Here is a 15,471-nt window from a genome sequence, read left to right as displayed (position 1 = left end):
CACCCTCATTTTGCCTCATGTCGTGGAGTTCCCAACTGAGCGTGTTGATACGTCTTGATTAGTGGTGATCCTTAATAGAGCGTGACAGCCTTCACAGTCATTCCTGTGATGGTTCTTGGATCCCAAACTGTCACGCATCCCAAACGGTCAAGTTTTGACAAATTGTAATGCAGTGTCACATTTCACTGCGTACCACTATGAATCACTTCTCTCACGTACGCGCAGGCTTAGAAGGGGTTAACCCTTCTACCCCTCGTTCCAATGCTCCTCAGCGCTCATCAGGCACGAGTCTGAGCCACTTGTCTGTCTCTCTCTGTCTCCTTTCTGCACAACTCCATGGCACAGAGTCCGATGTTGAGGAGCAATCTGCAGCGATGTGAACTGTTCAGCAGGTGACAGTTGGATGAATATTGGAGGGTATGGAGACAATTCGCCTGATTCATAATGTGACAGAATGATGTGCTGTTATGTGCAATAGCGCGCAACATTACTATTGACCGTGCGTAATGGTGCGTGATAATTCGCCAGTGATACGTGCCATTAATAGTAACAGGTTGCAACAGTTCCTGAGGACTCCTGACGCCTATGCCCCGAATCAACACATTCGTGACAGCAGGCAAGAATGTATACTTTGTGGCATTTGTGACTTGGCATCATGTGTAAACACAGCATTAAATACAGACACCACCGACTCTTGGACAACATGAAGAAGGAAAAAAACAAAAAAATCAGTTAAATGCAGGGCATATTCAGTGAGTTAAAGACTTTAACTAGTGCCTCTTTCATTGTGTTAGTTTTGTTGTGTCGAGTGGCTGCACAGACAGAAACCAGACATCAACACAGACTCAGAAACAGTTGCGCACAGACTGTAGGCACAACTGTTTCCTTAGCCTTAAGAGTGTGCATATCATGAATGCTTGGTCTTGTTGGATTTGTGAGAATCTAGTGTTACCTTGTTTCCCATGTAACAATAAAAAAATATATTCAAAACCTGGATTAATCTTTTTAGTCACATAGCACTACTATTATTCTGAACACTACTGAATGTATGTGGCTATCACAGCTGATGAGAGCCACTCTGTGTGCTTCCATAGAGAATGTGGCATACCCATTTACCAGTTTGCTAAAACACAGATGCTGTAACCACTGCACTTTTATTTATTTTTTTTAATTACAAGCACACAAACACCCTGTGATGTGGGTGAGTTTGTGTGCAACAGACCACACAGGAGCTGTGGCTGTGGACATGGAGCATTTTCAGCTGCTGTAGAGTGTGTCAAAGTGTGCAAATAAAATATTCTGTTTAATTCTGGCTCAAAAGCCCATACAACCCCTGGCAAAAATTATGGAATCACCGGCCCTCGGAGGATGTTCATTCAGTTGTTTAATTTTGTAGGAAAAAAAGCAGATCACAGACATGACACAAAACTAAAGTCACTTCAAATGGCAACTTTCTGGCTTTAAGAAACACTATGAGAAATCAGGAAAGAAAATTGTGGCAGTCAGTAATGGTTACTTTTTTAGACCAAGCAGAGGGAAAAAAATATGGACTCACTCAATTCTGAGGAAAAAATTATGGAATCATGAAAAACAAAAGAACGCTCCAACACATCACTAGTATTTTGTTGCACCACCTCTGGTTTTTATAACAGCTTGCAGTCTCTGAGGCATGGACTTAATGAGTGACAAACAGTACTCTTCATCAATCTGGCTCCAACTTTCTCTGATTGCTGTTGCCAGATCAGCTTTGCAGGTTGGAGCCTTGTCATGGACCATTTTCTTCAACTTCCACCAAAGATTTTCAATTGGATTAAGATTCGGACTATTTGCAGGCCATGACATTGACCCTATGTGTCTTTTTGCAAGGAATGTTTTCACAGTTTTTGCTCTATGGCAAGATGCATTATCATCTTGAAAAATGATTTCATCATCCCCAAACATCCTTTCAATTGATGGGATAAGAAAAGTGTCCAAAATATCAACGTAAACTTGTGCATTTATTGATGATGTAATGACAGCCATCTCCCCAGTGCCTTTACCTGACATGCAGCCCCATATCATCAATGACTGTGGAAATTGACATGTTCTCTTCAGGCAGTCATCTTTATAAATCTCATTGGAACAGCACCAAACAAAAGTTCCAGCATCATCACCTTGCCCAATGCAGATTCGAGATTCATCACTGAATATGACTTTCATCCAGTCATCCACAGTCCACGATTGCTTTTCCTTAGCCCACTGTAACCTTGTTTTTTTTCTGTTTAGGTGTTAATGATGGCTTTCGTTTAGCTTTTCTGTATGTAAATCCCATTTCCTTTAGGCGGTTTCTTACAGTTCAGTCACAGACGTTGACTCCAGTTTCCTCCCATTCATTCCTCATTTGTTTTGTTGTGCATTTTCGATTTTTGAGACATACTGCTTTAAGTTTTCTGTCTTGACGCTTTGATGTCTTCCTTGGTCTACCAGTATGTTTGCCTTTAACAACCTTCCCATGTTGTTTGTATTTGGTCCAGAGTTTAGACACAGCTGACTGTGAACAACCAACATCTTTTGCAACACTGCGTGATGATTTACCCTCTTTTAAGAGTTTGATAATCCTCTCCTTTGTTTCAATTGACATTTCTCGTGTTGGAGCCATGATTCATGTCAGTCCACTTGGTGCAACAGCTCTCCAAGGTGTGATCAATCCTTTTTAGATGCAGACTAACGAGCAGATCTGATTTGATGTAGGTGTTAGTTTTGGGGATGAAAATTTACAGGGTGATTCCATAATTTATTCCTCAGAATTGAGTGAGTCCATATTTTTTTTCCCTCTGCTTGGTCTAAAAAAGTAACCGTTACTGACTGCCACAATTATTGTTCCTGATTTCTTATAGTGTTTCTTAAAGCCAGAAAGTTGCCATTTGAAATGACTTTAGTTTTGTGTCACGTCTCTGATCTGCTTTTTTTCTACAAAATTAAACAACTGAATGAACATCCTCCGAGGCCGGTGATTCCATAATTATTGCCAGGGGTTGTATTAATGTCCACAAAAATTTTTGGGGAGCACATGACAACATAAACACAAAAAAACAGACAATATAACACAGACTAATATGAGCAACAAATGACACCTACAACTGTGAACAGAATACTACTCCATTGCATGATAATGTGACAATATATGAGTGTGTGAATAAACATATTTCTTTAATAGCAGCCTATTAATCCAAAAATTTTAAATCAATATTTTGGGATCCTGCTTAAAACAGTTTAAACTTGACATTTTCACATACTTGTATAGGGGTCTCAGGAAGTGCTTGTTTGCAATAATTACACTGATTATTGTTTACTTGCATTCTGTGACTAAAATGTGGTTTTAAGAATCAACACTACAATATAGCCCTGGGGGCTGTGGCCACTTGTCCCAACCACAAATGCCCACCAATCAGACTGTATTAAGTTGTGAGAGAGTTCAGAGAGTCTGAGAGCGGTATAGAGGAGCCTAGAGACAACACATCAATAGTGTGAACTGGAATCAGAATAGACATGGCTAAGCTGTATTGCTGTTTTCCCCCTTTTCTTTTGAAACAGTGGCTTATCTTATAGTTTGAGCTTTCTTGAATGCTGTTTTGAATTTACACTTGTTAAGGGGCTAATTGAAAATTATCACTCATTAACCACAGTGGCTAACAGCTTTTGAACCCCAGAGAGAATGCCACACTGGTAAACACAATCTACTCCACCACTTAATTTGACAGATCTGTGCCTTGAGCCTCTTGAGACAGGCCGTTTTCTATTATAAGCATTCCTCTTTCATCATCAATTATGAATTGCAAAAAGGTTGTGTTCAACAGTCATCACCAACTAGCATGGGGGGAGACACAACAATCCATGCTTAGTACATCCATGTTTGTTTTTCCATCCCTGTGTAGTCTCTCTAAAGAAACTGTACCATCATAGAAGTAAATCTAGTCTTAAAGCAGTGACAAGTTTACCGATATAGTGTTCCACATCACTGACGCTGAATGATGATGGGGGCAAGGTCATGCCCAAGCCATCCCGCCTCAGCACCATCACAGGTACACTGAATGAATGTTCTTCAAGAAACTCAACAGTCAGCTGGGCACCTGATGGTTTCAGCAGGACTTCATCCGCACTGTCATGAAAACACAAGCATATATGCAAGTTCTGCTTGTAATCACACAAATAATTTAAAAAATATTTCAGTTGCAGTGCAATAGCTCACAGGATCACCAACCACCTAAAGAGGATACATATATATTTACCTAAAGAGGATACATATATATTTACATAAAATGAGGCAAATAAGTATTTGATCTACTGTCAATTTTCCAAGATTTCCCAACTACAAAGAATGGAGAGGTCTGCAATTTTTATCGTAGGTACACTTAAACTGTGGGAGACAGAATCTTAAAAAAAAAAATAAATTCTAGAAAATCACATTCTGTGATTTTGAAATAATTAATTTGCATTTTATTGCATGAAATAAGTATTTCATACTGGAACAATGGTCCGGCAAAAAAACAAACAAAACTAAATCCATTTAGTCCTTTATACGTACAGCGCCCTCACTGAGCCATTCCTTTCCTTTGCATGAACACTGAATTTTGAAGTCAGTATTATGTTATCTTATGTATCAAGACAAATATGTGTGTGCATGTGTGATGCTAACAGAAATCTACAGATGACCCTGTGACCCTATCTACACCAAATTTGGTCTGCTGATAGCTTGGGTGACTGGGTTCTGCATGGGAGATTTCAAATGTTTTATTGTGCATTTTAATGACTAAAAGCTTACTTTTCCTCCCCCATCAACAAGTAGGTGGCAGCAACGCCTTCTGTAGCAAGAAGCTAAATGACTGACACTGATGAAACAAGGCAGTTCTGTAGTGTGGTGGATGTGGTGCCATTTAGTACACGCACATGCTTCCAGACCTGACCTACTCCTCCCAACCAAAGTAATTTATTTCAGGCTACTTTTCTCCTCTGTTCTATAAACTTTTAAAATGACCTTAATAAATGGCAGTTTATTTGTTTTTTCTATTGTTTACATTTTTTTTTTGAGTGAATCAGTGTTATGAAGACAAACATCCTTCATTGGGTAAATTATTTCAAAGTCTCCCAGTATATTTAACTCAAGCATTCATGAACTTGTTTAATTTTCATCTCTTTTGATAGATTAAAAAATAAATTAAATGGCAGCATGTGAATGCTTTAAACTTTGAAAAACCACAGGAATTAGGCTAGCATAGCAAAAATCTCTCCTCTTCATTAATAAATTAATTTGCTTTGGTGACCGTGCAATAGACTGGCGGCTTGTCCAGGGTGTACCCTGTCTCTTACCCAAAGACCACTGGGATAGGCTCCAGCCTCCTGTGACCCATAATTGGAATAAAAGGGTTTAGAAAATGACTGAATGAATTAAAAAAATATTAATTTCCTTTGGTCATTTGATCACAACCGGCGGTTCTGTGAGATAACCACAAACAATTTGTTCCCCCCCACCATTTTACTTGTTAAAACATCTCTAACAATCTGATTGACTCTGACACCAAGATTCTTTTAATTATCCTTTCATTTCAGGCTTTATATTACATACTAGCGTGTTGCTTGTGGGGATCCACGGGCTCTAGACTGAGTAGTGTTTATAAGATAGATAGCTGAAATTTTTCAAGGGTGACAATAAATTATTATATGGTTGCGATGCTATGCGCGCTCTGATTGGCTGATTACCGGTCAGATTACCGGTTTCCATGACAGTTAGTCCGAAATGCATATTTTCTTTGCAAACCAGAAGCTAAAAATGCAATTACAAAAAGCAAATTGGACATGAACGTACACGATAAATATCTAAACAGCATCAGTGGGGGGGGGACCACACAGACTGAAAGTTTACCAGCTAACGACCAAACCATCTGTTAGCAAGTTCCTGCTCTACTCCGGTGTTCTGTCAGGACACTGGCTATCAGCTCGGAGGTGAGCTGAGATGAGCCGCTGCTCAGCTCGGCTTCAGAGCTCTGAAGTGAGCAGAGCAGGTGAAGTTTTTTTTTATATATATATATATATATATATATATATATAAAATAAATTAATTATTAAACTCACTCGGTCTGTACAGGCATATCAGACCTCTGTGTTTTTCCACACGGACCTCGCTTGTGCTCTTTCCGTGCTTACATCTCAATTTTCAAAATTTTTTTATTTTTCAATTTATTTTCCTTTATATAGCACCAAATCACAACAGAGTTGCCTCAAGGCATTTCACACAGGTAAGGTCTAACCTTACCAACCCCCAGAGCAACAGTGGTAAGGAAAAACTCCCTCTGAGGAAGAAACCTCAAGCAAACCAGACTCTCAGTCTGATATTTCCCCGTACAGACCTCGTAGTCGGTTAAAAATCCTTTAGTATTTATAAATCGTGTAGGTTGTTGTTATCATATACACACTATTATTATTATTATTTTACTTTATTATTACTTCTATTTTGTCATTTGATTTTTAAATGGACCACAATGGAAATGTGTTTTCACTTTCTTGGGTCATCCGTGTATTTTTAACTTATTTACAATTCTAATTCAATTGCATTTTTTTCCTCAAGTCTGGTTAATTGTGTATCGGAGTAACGGTGGCAAAATATTCAACCATTTCACATTTGGATGTATGACTCCGCGCCCTGACGAGATGTCATTCCTGTTGACAGACCAGCCCTCTGCGCAACTGTGCATGTGCAATATTGTTGGGATGTGGAACTGTCGATTTAATTTACGCAAGATCAAGACGGGTTGGGAAGCAGAACTCCAACTTGTTTTCTCTGAGGCCTACTGGGAGAGAGCTACGGCAGCAGTTAACTCTTCATCCAGATGTGCCAGACTCCCACTAAGTCAGTTCACAGTAATCCACCGACGACACTACAGTAAAGAAAAACTCTCTAAACAGTTCCCAGACATACTTGATAATAAGTGTAATAAATGTCAACAGACTTCATGCAATCTCACACGTGTTTTGGGTGTGCCCCAAGCTATCTGATTTTTGGCGGCAATTTAAAAAAAAAATTCAGGGTTATTACATGTGAACCTAATCCCAATCTCACATATTACAATTTTTGGTAAACCACCAGACAACCTTCATACTTCAACCATTCAAAATAATTTAATGGGATTTGCCTCTCATTGCACATAAGAGAATTCTTTTGCTTTGGAAATCTTCTCAACCACCCTTATTTAAAGTCTGGTTACATGACATCGTAGGCCTTTTAAAACAAGAGAAGATTCAATTCTTGCTTAGAGGCTCATCAGAAAAGTTTTATACACAGTAGAGACCTTTGCTTGTTGACATTGATAGGCTACCAGCTCAAGCAGTCTCCCTGTGAACAGACAGGTTTGTTGTAGTGGTCATATTCGAACAGGTTCATCTGGGCCTGTCTGCTGGCAGCAGATACCAGCCCCAGAAAGTAGTGAATTTAGTGGTTATAAACACTACATCATGCTGCTTTACTACAGACTGAGCAGCTACAGTAACAATAGTTATACAAGTGAATTCTTTACTTTGAGCACTTTAAATGGAGCTGGTATTTTTTTTTTTTGTATTTTAGTTTTGTCCAATTTGTAATTTGTGACATGTCTATAAGTTTGTGTGTGTTATGGCTTTGACTTCTGGTTGTCACTTGTTTTAGATTCTATTTTCATTTCATTTTGATTTACTTATACAAATTAGAGGATCATGGGTTGAGGAGGAGGGAGGGAGTTAAGAGCAATTATGGGGTTCTGTTTTGTTTTTGTTATGGGGTTGAAGAGAAACAAAACTGTATTTTTGTACCTTAAGTCTCGGGCTTGCATTTGAAAAATAAAAATTACACACACGCACATTTTATATATATATATATATATATATATATATATATATATATATACATACATACACACACACACACACACACACACACACATATACATGCCATACAAAACAATGGCTATTGTCATCATCTTTGAACAAACTGTTCCATAATTCTCTGCTCAAGCACAGTGAAGACAACTTAGATCAAAATACACATAAAAATCAAAGCCAGTGGTACAATTTAAATATGCATTTATTGTCAGACATCACCATCATCATGTTCAATAAAGCCCAGTTATCCTAACACATTAGGGGTGTGGCTGCTCTGAGTAACAGCTCGTATTGTCGCTGCAGCCGGTCAAAGGCTACTGGCTTCAGTTGCTGTGAAGCCCCTCTAATATAAAATTTTATTACAAACTAGCACAATGCCCATGGGGATCCATAGGCTCGAGATTGGGTACCGTTTCTAAAACAGGAAGTTGACATTTTTCAAGGGTTGTAATAAATTCTGCAAAATTTCTATCTGTATTTCTATCCTGGAATGGGTTAATAAACACCCAGACAGAAATAAGCCTGTTTGCTGAGCTTGTTAATAATTCTTAAGATAGAGGTGTGATGGGTTTCGTTTGTCCTTCACAGTTCATACAGTCTCAGGGGTCTCAGGGAGGTCGGGATTCTGTGAAGGACACGGTGACAGTCAATCAGAGTAGAGAGGCACCGTGATTTCACTGGCTGGTCTCTCTGTGCTGCTAATCCAATATGGTGGAATCTGTTCTGAAACTGCTGCTTTTTGTGTAAATCTAACATGTTTTTCATATATTATGTTAAAGCTAGTAAGAAATAAACAGTTCCAAACCTGAAAACGCTGTTTTTCTAACCCAATAACACCTCTGGAGTGATTTACAAGAAATCTTGTGGACGACAGCGTGCACATACATCACACGCGGTCGAAGATAACTTTCGGTCTTTTCAAAAGCTCAGTCAAGCACGTCCTCCTGCAGACGCTGTTAAAAGGTAAATAAAATCTTGTTTATGATTGATTGAGTTTATTCTGCAACATCTATATAAACATATAGAGGTGAATATATTGATGATACATGAATAACACAATAAAACAAACACTTATTTTCATTGTGGCCCTTGTGAAATTATCACGTGACAAAATAGAGGGGCTTGACTGAACATGTACAAATTGTAAATAAGACAATAGGAGCTTAATAATTAATGTAAACAACTCTCTATATCTATCTATCTATCTATCTATCTAGCATCGGGATCCGGATCACCACTAAAATTTAATCACTTGTTCCTCTTGTCATTTCCAACCACTCCACAAAATTTCATCAAAATCCGTTTAAAACGTTCTGAGTGATCCTGCTGACAGACAGACAAACGCGACCGAAAACATAACCTCCTTGGCGGAGGTAATTATGTAAATAGTAACTGTATACCTATAGATTAGGCATGTGGAAATTAATCGATACGAATCGGTATCTAGATACAAACATGCGTGATGCGAGTGCATAGATTCATTCAGTATGCATCGATTCAATTGATGGGTGAAATCGTGATACATCGCTCGCTGCCTGCTTGCATCGACTTTTTTCTGAGGCACAATGAATGCTCCACGGAATGAAAGCCAGAAAGCACATTTCTACCGCAACAAACATGGAGGTCCACAAAACAGCAGCAAGCAGTTGGAAGGGATTTTGACACACCTAACGCCCCCTAACTCAGATATTCTTCTGAGGCAGACTGTAAACAAAGCTCCAGCAAAACTGGTGAGAAAAATATCTCGGATTACTTTTGCCAAGACGGTACTCTGTCAATAAGTGACTCACTTTAAGTCACTCACTGAGAGTGATGTCTTACTGTTTACTGTACTGTTTAAGTTCTGACAGGGTGTTGAAACAGGTTCCAAATATGAGGGAACCGATTCCTGTTCCTTAATGTTCAATTTGGTAAATTTGCTACTTATAAGGAGTAAAACAAATTTTCTGCCTCTAGTAGAATCAGAAGAAGAATAATACCACAGTACCATACTGAATTGCAGCTTCTTGTTTTCTATTTAAATTTTAGGTATAATTTCTTTGCATCATGTTGAATCGCATTATATCGCACCAAACTGCATCGTATTGCCATCAAATACATATCAAATAGCATCGAATCGGGAACAGGGGTGAATCGTATCGCATCCTCAGTATTGTCATGTATCGCTAGATGTATTGTATCGCTGGTAGTGTATCGAGGTGCGTATCAAATCGATGTCAGTGAAGAGATTCACATGCCTACTATAGATATGTAGGCACAACAACAAATCTAGCACTGAAATTAGAACTAGAAAAACAATGGACTAGAAGATGGACTAAACATTTGAACTAAAATTCACATTAATAAAATAAAAAAAGGGTTGAGTTCCTCTTCCCTTAACTGACTGAAGAAAAAAGGCTAACTGCATTTTAAAACTTACTTTGTTGCTTATGGCTAACCTTGACCAATTTTAAGACGTCAAAAGGTCACATTCTCTTCATTTTTGTACAACCCCTGGCAATAATTATGGAATCACCAGCCTCGGAGGATGTTCATTCAGTTGTTTATTTTTGTAGAAAAAAAGCAGATCACAGACATGACACAAAACTAAAGTCATTTCAAATGGCAACTTTCTGGCTTTAAGAAACACTATAAGAAATCAGGAAAAAAAAAATTGTGGCAGTCAGTAACGGTTACTTTTTTAGACCAAGCAGAGGGAAAAAAATATGGACTCACTCAATTCTGAGGAATAAATTATGGAATCACCCTGTAAATTTTCATCTCCAAAACTAACACCTGCATCAAATCAGATCTGCTCGTTAGTCTGCATCTAAAAAGGAGTGATCACACCTTGGAGAGCTGTTGCACCAAGTGGACTGACATGAATCATGGCTCCAACACGAGAGATGTCAATTGAAACAAAGCAGAGGATTATCAAACTCTTAAAAGAGGGTAAATCATCACGCAATGTTGCAAAAGATGTTGGTTGTTCACAGTCAGCTGTGTCTAAACTCTGGACCAAATACAAACAACATGGGAAGGTTGTTAAAGGCAAACATACTGGTAGACCAAGGAAGACATCAAAGCGTCAAGACAGAAAACTTAAAGCAGTATGTCTCAAAAATTGAAAATGCACAACAAAACAAATGAGGAACGAATGGGAGGAAACTGGAGTCAACGTCTGTGACCGAACTGTAAGATACCGCCTAAAGGAAATGGGATTTACATACAGAAAAGCTAAACGAAAGCCATCATTAACACCTAAACAGAAAAAAACAAGGTTACAATGGGATAAGGAAAAGCAATCTTGGACTGTGGATGACTGGATGAAAGTCATCTTCAGTGATGAATCTTGAATCTGCACTGGGCAAGGTGATGATGCTGGAACTTTTGTTTGGTGCTGTTCCAATGAGATTTATAAAGATGACTGCCTGAAGAGAACATGTAAATTTCCACAGTCATTGATGATATGGGGCTGCATGTCAGGTAAAGGCACTGGGGAGATGGCTGTCATTACATCATCAATAAATGCACAAGTTTACGTTGATATTTTGGACACTTTTCTTATCCCATCAATTGAAAGGATGTTTGGGGATGATGAAATCATTTTTCAAGATGATAATGCATCTTTCATAGAGCAAAAACTGTGAAAACATTCCTTGCAAAAAGACACATAGGGTCAATGTCATGGCCTGCAAATAGTCTGGATCTTAATCCAATTGAAAATCTTTGGTGGAAGTTGAAGAAAATGGTCCATGACAAGGCTCCAACCTGCAAAGCTGATCTGGCAACAGCAATCAGAGAAAGTTGGAGCCAGATTGATGAAGAGTACTGTTTGTCACTCATTAAGTCCATGCCTCAGAGACTGCAAGCTGTTATAAAAGCCAGAGGTGGTGCAACAAAATACTAGTGATGTGTTGGAGCGTTCTTTTGTTTTTCATGATTCCATAATTTTTTCCTCAGAATTGAGTGATTCCATATTTTTTTCCCTCTGCTTGGTCTAAAAAAGTAACCGTTACTGACTGCCACAATTTTTTTTCCTGATTTCTTATAGTGTTTCTTAAAGCCAGAAAGTTGCCATTTGAAATGACTTTAGTTTTGTTTCATGTCTGTGATCTGCTTTTTTTTTCTACAAACTGAATGAACATCCTCCGAGGCCGGTGATTCCATCATTTTTGCCAGGGGTTGTACTCTTACGGCTGAGGGTATTTTAGCATTGCATTATATTTAATGTTGCACTGGTTTGAGGTAACCACCAGTAAGACAATCAATACTGACCTACAAATTAAGAGATATCGGCCATATTTTTTGTCAGTATTAATAAAAATACAATTTCTGGTCTAGCAGAGTTTCTCACCACGTTAGAGACAAATAAAAAGCCACAAGGCCAGGCATAATGTGCACCTGCCCCAATGAATCAGCAATGTAATAACTTTGCAGTGCTTGGATTTATTTTTAAACATAACTTTTAAAACTGTGCAGTGAAGACTTACTTGGGAAAGGTGCGGCTCCTTAGCTCCCGAACAAATTGTGTACTGCCTGTTTTAACAGGCCGAGTAGGATCTCTTCCTGCAGCTGCACCACCTCCATCTGTCTGCTTATTGCTTCCACGGCGCTTACGCACTAAGAAGAGTTAAAACATCAGAAACATACTGTGGAACATCTACAATGGACAACAGATGGAAATTAGCCAATGGCTATAATCTGGCTTGTTTACTTCACTGTATCGTGATGTATATGTATGCGCACTGTCCTTTCAGAAATAAATAAAAACAAGATATATACAGACATTCAAAACTGTGCACAAATAAACTACCAAGGGAACTGTAACTTACTGACAGAGGGACCATGGGTGACTTGACAATTGGGGCAATGATACAGGTCAATGCCAGCTGCTTTTTCTTCTTCTACCCCAACACAGCTGCACAGAAAGCATTCTCAATGTTATTACAGAATATACGAGGTCTATTAGAAAAGTATCCGACCTTATTATTTTTTTCAAAAACCATATGGATTTGAATCGTGTGACTGCGTCAGACAAGTTTGAACCCTCGTACACATGCGTGAGTTTTTCCACTTGAGGCTTCATCACGGCGTTGCTTTGCGCCATGTGGCACCACCGCGACGCGCGAAGCCTCTGCTCCTCTTTCCATGACAAAAACTCCTGTAACGGTGGAATGTGCCGTTCATTTCCAAACTGTACGCTGTGTTTTATCCGGGACGTCGTCTGACTAGCACAGGAATTGTGAAAAGACGTGGACATCAGCACTTTTTCGGCACATTGAGACAGACGTGCGGAGGAATTCCGCGCGTTGCGGCGGTGCCGCATGGCGCAAAGCAACGCCGTGATGAAGCCTCACGGGACATGTTCTGGCATGTCCAGGCACATCCACAATTTCTCAGATAATCACTCGATGGAAAAACCACCAACAGCTGTCTGAACGCCATCTCAAAGCCGTCCTGCGAGACCAAAACGGAGGTGGTTTTGTCTCGCTCCAGTAGCGAATCGATCGTGACGCGTGAAGCCTCCGCTCGGCTTTCCATGACAAAATCTCTTGTTAAAAGTGAAATCTGCCGGAAAATGGTTGATGTCCAGCTCTTGTGATAACCAGAGAAATTGCACACGATGGTCACGGATCCATACAGCCATCCGTTTAGAAATGAAATGGTCGTTCAGCCTGTCGATGGCGGCTTCGGAGCGCAGCGCGCCCCACAGCCGCTGGGGACCGTCCTTAAAGCGACAGTAACACTCCTTATTCTCTACCAAGCCCGTAACATTTTCACCGAAAGCCAGATAAATTTTTCTAATGGTTTCCAGCTGCCAGTCTCTAACAGTTTCTGAAAAAATTCTGATGGAAAAAAAGCCCAAATCATGCCGCCATTTCCTCGCAATGAAAATCCAACGAGGGGGCTGGACCACTCCTCACTCAAAGCCTGCTCACAGGCGAATGACGCAACCGACAGGCGTGGAAAAACTCACGCATGCGCACGAGGGTTCAAGATTGTCTGACGCAATCACACGTGATTCAAATCCATATGGTTTTTGAAAAAAATAATAAGGTCGGATACTTTTCTAATAGACCTCGTATATCTTTATTAATGACAAATGCACTGTGCAGTGGCGATAGCTTCTAACCATTCTGGTTACCACCAACTCTGCCATACTAGCAGCTTGCATGTGTCATAGTTGTGGGAGTAAAATGTTTTGTGTTAAAACACCTGAATTAACTGGTCAGCCTCTAAATGCATTTGCCAAATATGATTTATTAACAAAAGTACAGTTATCTTTCCTTGAAGATGCTGCTCCATGAAGCAATTTAGGAGGAGCTGTGCTCACCAGAGGCCTCATTCACTAATATGTGCATAGAAATGGTCTTACTGCCCTTTAACATGCTAGCGATTAATACATTCAAGTCAACGGATCTGCAATTTAAGAAGAGTACAAATTAATGGGAGTGACTTATTATAGGCCAATAAACAATTCAACAAAAGCCAAAACTGGTGCACTGCTATGAGAACATTCTCATACAGGCCACTGTAAACTAAGTATGTAAACTACCTCAACTGGTAAAGATGAAAATTTTAGTAATGAGGATGAAAAGGAGTCAATTTCATATTTAGGTCATATGTTTGATTTTTTTAATGCATTCATGAATTAAATTATTTAATTTAATAACTTTGGCAGCACAGTGGCTTAGTGGTTAGCACTGTTGCCTCATAGCAAGAAAGTCACGGGATCGATTAAATTGTCCGTAGGTGTGCATGCGTTTGTCTGTTTCTATGTGGCACTGTGACAGACTAGTGTCCTGTCCAGGGTGTACTCTGCCTCACACCCTATGACTGCTGAGATCGGCTCCAGTCCCCCATTACTTGGAGCAAGCTGGTGTGGAAAATGGATGGAAGAATGAACATATGGATGAATCCTAGATTTAAGCATCAAACAGGCATACGCATAGTTTAACCACAGACGTGTGCATGTATATGCCCTGTTTGTATCTGTCTGGGTGAAACAGGGCATGTGCATGCACACGTCACATGTGAACAGTGAATAGTCACATGACGCATCAAACACAAAATTCCAGTTCTCTCACTTTTGAGATGTCAGACTGGAATTATTTTCCTTAATGCACATCTTCATATGGTTTGCTACCCTTATATGAAGTTTCAGACAAATCCATCAAACAGTTCAGGAGTTGTGCTTAGAAGACTTATGAACACACACACACACACACACACACACACACACACACACACACACACACACACACACACACACACACACACACACACACACACACACACACACACACACACACAGGGTTCTAGCTAGGATAAAATTTTAGCGTAGTGGTAATGTCGAGGGAGCAAAGCGACCATGGGGGGGCGGGTGGTGCGGAAGGGGGAAGCTTTTGAAAATTCAATATTCATCAATATTTTGCCCGGTTAGGAGACGTCATGTCGCTGTTCATGAAGGGATGTTTTCGTTTCAAAGAAAAAATATATATATATACACAGATAAAAGGGTTCTAGCTAGGATAAAATTTTAGCGTAGTGGTAATGTCGAGGGGTAATGTGGAAGGGGGGCAGCATTTGAAAATTCAAGAT

General features: G+C 39.5%; 1 protein-coding gene across 2 annotated transcripts in view; it reads right to left on the bottom strand.

The window, feature by feature from the left end:
- Positions 1-15,471, bottom strand: part of phf8 (PHD finger protein 8) — a 40,552-nt gene that overhangs the window by 22,094 nt on the left and 2,987 nt on the right. For both annotated transcript variants that reach the window (XM_034172370.1, XM_034172371.1), the window contains exons 3-5: positions 12,702-12,787; positions 12,360-12,489; positions 3,978-4,138 (exon numbers count right to left, since the gene is read on the bottom strand). In XM_034172370.1, coding sequence (XP_034028261.1) covers positions 3,978-4,138; positions 12,360-12,489; positions 12,702-12,787 — 377 coding nt within the window. The remainder of the gene's footprint in view (positions 1-3,977; positions 4,139-12,359; positions 12,490-12,701; positions 12,788-15,471) is intronic.

The sequence above is a fragment of the Thalassophryne amazonica genome, chromosome 6 (genome assembly GCF_902500255.1).
Source record: "Thalassophryne amazonica chromosome 6, fThaAma1.1, whole genome shotgun sequence".
NCBI classification, from domain to species: Eukaryota; Metazoa; Chordata; class Actinopteri; order Batrachoidiformes; family Batrachoididae; genus Thalassophryne; species Thalassophryne amazonica.
Note: the sequence above shows the minus strand (reverse complement) of the source record. Positions and strands in the feature narration are given on the sequence as shown.